The sequence below is a fragment of the Aphelocoma coerulescens genome, assembly GCF_041296385.1.
Source record: "Aphelocoma coerulescens isolate FSJ_1873_10779 chromosome Z unlocalized genomic scaffold, UR_Acoe_1.0 ChrZ, whole genome shotgun sequence".
Classification (NCBI taxonomy): domain Eukaryota; kingdom Metazoa; phylum Chordata; class Aves; order Passeriformes; family Corvidae; genus Aphelocoma; species Aphelocoma coerulescens.
In genome coordinates this window covers 24,027,634-24,033,633 of record NW_027184085.1, presented here as the reverse complement: position 1 = coordinate 24,033,633, position 6,000 = coordinate 24,027,634, and the positions used below count along the sequence as shown (strand labels likewise).

Genomic DNA, 6,000 nt, shown 5'->3' with positions numbered 1-6,000 from the left:
CATGATGTATGATGTATGGAGTTACTTGGTTTCTTTCAGAATAAAACCTGGTATCTGAGACTAGAGAGTAAAAAATTGAATTCTGAAAACTGATAAAGATAATAAATTTATCTTCAGCTATTTTCCTTGTAACCTGTGATATTTGTATCTCTGAAGAAAATACAGGTTTTTATATTCAAGATCCTGTGTTCTGATGTCCAGTGCTTAATTAAAGATTGGGATGATTCTGTATCAGCGTGAAGAGACATCTAAAATTAGTGAAGTATAAACTTTTTTTCTCTTGTATTTTGCAGGTTGAATATTACCATTTCACTTGCACCTGGGCTTTTTCCACTGATGTCCAACACGCAATAGACATTCCAAACAATATTTGGCAGGTGCATTTGCAGCTTAACAGCAGTCCTTCTTTGATACAGGATGGAGGACACATACAAAGATAGGACTTCGCTAGTGAAAGGGGCCAAAGATATTGCTAAAGAGGTGAAGAGGCAAGCAGTGAAGAAAGTGAATAAAGCAGTTGACAAAGCCCAGGATGGCTACACACAGAGGTCCTACAATCGATTCCAGGATGAGGAAGATGACGATGATTACTATGGCCAAGGAGGAAATTATGGTGTAGAAGCTAATGATGATGAAGGATCAAGTGAAGCAACTGAAGGACATGATGAAGATGATGAAATTTATGAAGGGGAGTATCAGGGAATCCCCAGCATGGGGCAGGGTAAAGATGACATGGTGGCCTTAGGTCAGTCTATGCGTGATGAATACAAGGATCGTCATGAACTGGAAACCGAGAGGAAAGCTGATGAAGAAGAGCTAGCACAGCAATATGAATTGATAATACAAGAATGTGGCCATGGTCGTTTCCAGTGGGCCCTCTTCTTTGTGTTGGGAATGGCCCTAATGGCTGATGGGGTTGAAGTGTTTGTGGTTGGATTTGTGTTGCCCAGTGCTGAAACAGATATGTGTATACCCAATTCTGGATCAGGATGGCTTGGTAAGTAAAGTCTTTGTTCTGTCTTTTTGCTATTAAGATATTTGCTTACAGTAAGCCTAAATGTGTATTTGTCAACATAGAAGCTTATATAAAAATATGTCTGTCTTGAATAGAAACAAGAAATCCACAAATTGTTTTTAATATTAATGTTAATTAACATTAATTAACATTAGTCAAGAATTTAATGGATACTGTAATTTTATATTTTAGGTGACTGTTTTCTTAGTCGGTAAGTAAATCACTAAAGAGAGAGACTACATAGTAAAACTTAAGAGGAGAGGGACAAATTTTGTTCTCATATACAAGAGTAGATGTCCAGATGAACTAATCTAAAAACAAAGCAAAACCACAAAACCAGCCCACAAATGGAGAATTGAAGGCCTGCTGAAATTATATAGGTGTAATAAAGAGCAGATGATACAACTGTCCAGCAACACTTTCACATTGCATGTGAGCCTTTCCAATGGTGACATGAAATTCAATCTGGAAAATGCAAAAATTTCCAGTGAAAATGCTGTATAGTATAGCCTTTCACTCTTTTTGTCTTTAGTCTTTTTATACCAATGACTGCTCTCTAGCATCCAAAGAAAATAATGTTTACTTAGCGTCCAGGAGACAAAAAAATGAACAAGAGCCTGGGGTGTGCTTTGTGTGTCCATTCTGTTGATGGGGATGGGCCATGTCTCATCCCCTTGCCTGTTCCCTCCTATGGTATGGGAAACAGGCAATCTGAGCCAGCCTGGTGTGGCTTGGTGAGAGCAGCAGCAGTTCTGCCATCAGTCCATGCTTGTCTTCCCTGGACATGCCTGGGCACAGCAGGAAAAACAAGGCTCTCATGGGGCAGGGCTGTGAAGAAAAGGTATAGAAATGGTTCCCCACGGAAGAGGGGAGGTAGAAGCCTGGGCAATAGTAACAGAGCAGGAAATGGAATGTATGTTTGCAGATAAGTGACTTCGGCCTGGAGACTATTACAGAAAAGGAGGACTCCTTATAAGATATTTAGAAGCCTGTGTTTTCTAGCAGATGTTCTGCTTGTACCCTGCATCTTTGCAGCACATGGTTCTGTTGCAACAGATCTCATTTTAGCTTCGCTCAGTTTCCTGACATATTGATACCAGCAGTTTGGCTCTCTGGGTTTCAATACAGTGGACTGCAGTCTCCCCCAGTTATATCTCTAAGCCTCCCTCCAGGTGACAGGATCACGAGTGGAAAGAGGTGAGGGATTCCTGGATGACTGTGTCCTTTGAGTCATTCCTTGCCATTTGATCATTTCTTGTAAGAAGTACTCTGCCTATATACATACAGTGCAGTGATTAAACTTAAAATGGAGGGAAATACAGTATTAAAGTTTTTATGGTTAAAGACGCCGGATGCAAAGAATCTGTTTTGTACTGCTTGTTTACACAAAATGCCAACATTGTATGTGTCATGCTTGGACCTGTGAGCTTTCAGGTCTACTTCTTAAAGAAAGATGAGAAACAAAACCAATGCAAACCTGTATCACTAGATAAATGTCAATGAGTCAGGGCAGATAATAACATACAATGCATCTTTGAAAAGTAGTGAACTACCAACTTGGTTTTTTTAACATGATTTTGAAGACATCTTTAAAATCTACACCTCAATTTTTATACTTTTTTCTAGTTTTTACATTGCTGGAACAAAAATTACTTATCTCAACCCTAGTTTTTAATTTTTGATAAACTTGTTTGTTTTACCACATGCACATTTCTTGACAAATGGAGCACTCAAAGTTGTCTGTGTCCTCCAGGACAATAAAACATACGGGTAACCACCAAATCCCTCTGCAATTAATTCATATTGCATTGTATTTTCTACAAATAGTATTCTACTTAAACAACTGCATTAAGGATCATGGAGGTGTCTGGAACTGGGAGCGGGGAATACTGCCCCCATTGTAGTAGGGGCCATGAGTATTCATATCCAGCTCCTGGCCTCTGACCCATGTCAATAAGGTTGAGGATTTCTCTGTCACTGGAGTTCTTATGATATTGCCTTGAGATGTATTGGAATAACTCTGTAAATATTTAGCTAAAATTCAGTACAGAAGCTGTTAAATACCTCATAGTTACAAGTATGAATGTGTGTGTGTGTGTGTGTGTGTATAAATGATGCTTGTTGACAAAATTAAGGTAACAGCTCTAGAAAATTCAGCTGTGCTACTAATGTATTCTCATGCCTAAAATATAGAAATTGTAATGTATCTTCCTTTTGCAATAATATAAAACTAGCCTCTGTGTTGTGGTATTAACAAACAAATAATTATGTACTAAAAGATTAACAGACAAAAGCACGAAAGAACAGAGATAAGCAATTTCTTTCCCAGTGTGTATTGAATGCATTGCAACACGTGACTGTTTTACCAATAATTTCACAAAAAAAATATTTCTTACTCATTGCTACTACAAATATATCATAAGCTGCAAGTCATCAGTATACCAATGTACACATTGCTTATAAACAGCGTAGGTATACTGCTTGCAGAGAGCATAACCTTAATTCCAGTGCTGCAAAATATTAATTGTAGCAGTGAATGCTTACTGAAAACATTTTTATGTTGACATAATTGGGCCCTCACAGCCCTCACAGCCGTGCATTTCAATTATTTTGTGCTTGTGATTTCACTTTGTAAGTACATCCTAACTGGGGTCTTCCAGACTGGCATAGTTCTTTTTTTCATTATTAGAATCCCATAATTCAGAAGGCCCTAATGTTGTAAGAATATTAAAGTCATAGGACTAATGCTAAGAGTTATAAGGTAAAATTAGTACAGATACACAATATTTATTATTCAGGCAATTTTCTAGACTGTTAAGATACATACTAAAAACACCTTATTTTGTCTTTGAAAAAGTATTCATTGATTTGGTTGTAAAACTGATTTCTCATACATCATGCCATGATCATTTACTAGGGAACATGAGCTAATTAAAAACATGTGATGATATTCATTGAGTCTCCCTGTTGCATCTTTTATTTTTTTTTAAATTCATTTTCACAAAGACAATTTCCCAAAATCCTTCCCTACTGACCCTTGAATGAGCTTGAGATCACTTTATTGATCACCAGCAACATTTCAGAGCCCATAAAGTCATATAACAAGTGTGATGATGTAATGAACTAGTTTCAAGTTGTCTTTTGAATTAAATAAAAAAACATTTTTTCATCTCAAGTAAGTGATTTTCTTAAAAAAAGAGAAGTTGAATAGCTTAAATTCTCCAAGATGATAGTGACATGTCACTAAGCATGAGAGAAAGGTGTCCCTGCTGTATATATGACTTGGCTGTACTTGCCAACTCCTGCATGTAAGTGGATTCACACTGACTTCTTGGGTTCTGACACTGATGAGGCAAGGCCATACCCTCACAAGACAGGTTGCACGCTCAGGTCTAGGGATGCTGTTTTAACTCTTTTCCTGCATGAATCTTATCTCTTTGGTTTTACCCGTCAGAAACAGACTGATTTTAAGTTAATTTTCTGGGCTGTGATTCGGGTATACTTTTCTTCCTAATTTTTCTCTGTCTCTGCATTCAGATTGGTCTTTGCATTCAGATTGTTCTTAAGTGTAATTGTTTTGGGTTTTTTTTCCTGTAAAGTTTATATTATGGCCTTTTCTTTCCTCAGCATCTCTGTATCTGAAATACTGAAACATTGTTTTTCCTAAGCTAGGCAAATAGTCTTTCCCAGCTCTATCTGTTTAGGATTCCATGCCACTCCTGACTGTCCTGTCACTGGTTCTCCCATGGGACTTGTAAGTGCTCACCCTTGTGTAGGATCCTTGTCAGCTGCACTGCTGTCACCACTGTTAGCAGTACATACAGGCTGACTCCTGCTCAGCTGGTCCATGAGTCCATTCTTCCCATTCTTCAAAGCATCAGCTGGCACATTTTTCAGACACCTCCATCCTTTTTTTGTACTTTATCACAGAATCATAGAATAGTTTGAGTTGGAAGGGACCTTTTAAACATCATGCAATCCAGCCCCCCTACAATGAACAGCGATGTCTCCAACTAGATCAGGTTGCTCAGAGGCCCATCCACCTCAATACTAGAAAAAATTGTCTGAACATCTCAGGATTAGTGATTAACTTTAAACATTTTATTTTTATCTTTTGCATGTATACCAACAAAACCTGAAAACTGATTAAGCACTCTTATTCACTGATTGCCATCCTTTACGGGGGCCAATTGCTCCTCAGTGATTTCTAGTAGTCTCCCTGGTCTGTTTGGAATCCCTGTACAATCCTCTGTACGAAGTTAAGACCAAATGATTTCTTGAGGGTGAATAGTCTACTCTGTTCTATCTTCCCATTGCACTAACCTATGTGTTAATCAAAGCTTTGATACAGGTTCATAGACAATACACTAGAAATAATTTTTATATGTAAAAGACATTCTTAGCTGATGAGTCAGTCATACAAACAGTTTCTTCCATCTAAAAACTGCAAGTATTGTGGTAAATCACTGGACTGATAATGCAAGTTTTGTGAATATGAATAACAACAAACAGCTTACCTTGAAAACGAAATTATTTTCTGAAACCCCACATTTAGTGTCAAATAATACCTTGATATACGGGTTCTTTCTGTTATTTCTGGATTTAATAATAAAATTTTGTGTAGTATTTGTAGAAAGAAAAGTATCATAGGTATAACTAAGTCTTTTAGGCAGAAGAAGTTCTCAGTCTGCAACAACAGCCTACCAATTCTGCATTGATTACTAACTTGCACATTAGCTGTTCTGATAACAGTGCTTCCCACGCCTAATCTGTTTTAAAATCGTACCAAACATAACCAGCGTCATTCTAATCCAGACAATTAATTCTCTTTACACAAGAAGAAGTGCTCTCCTGAGGTTTGGTAGCTGGTGCAATGTGCTTATAAGCTCTGCTAAGAATACCAAATGACCACTGAATATTTCCACTTCTTAGTTTACAGAAGTACTGGCTTGCCAGATCCTTGCTACTTAATTTGATTCTGGTTT

At 37.6% G+C, this 6,000-nt stretch overlaps 1 protein-coding gene across 1 annotated transcript in view; it reads left to right on the top strand.

Moving 5' to 3' along the window:
* The first annotated feature begins 308 nt into the window (after positions 1-308).
* Positions 309-6,000, top strand: part of SV2C (synaptic vesicle glycoprotein 2C) — a 78,586-nt gene continuing 72,894 nt past the window's right edge. Inside the window, exon 1 of the mRNA XM_069001476.1 lies at positions 309-997. Within this exon, the coding sequence (XP_068857577.1) occupies positions 418-997 (580 nt within the window). The 5' untranslated portion in view covers positions 309-417. The remainder of the gene's footprint in view (positions 998-6,000) is intronic.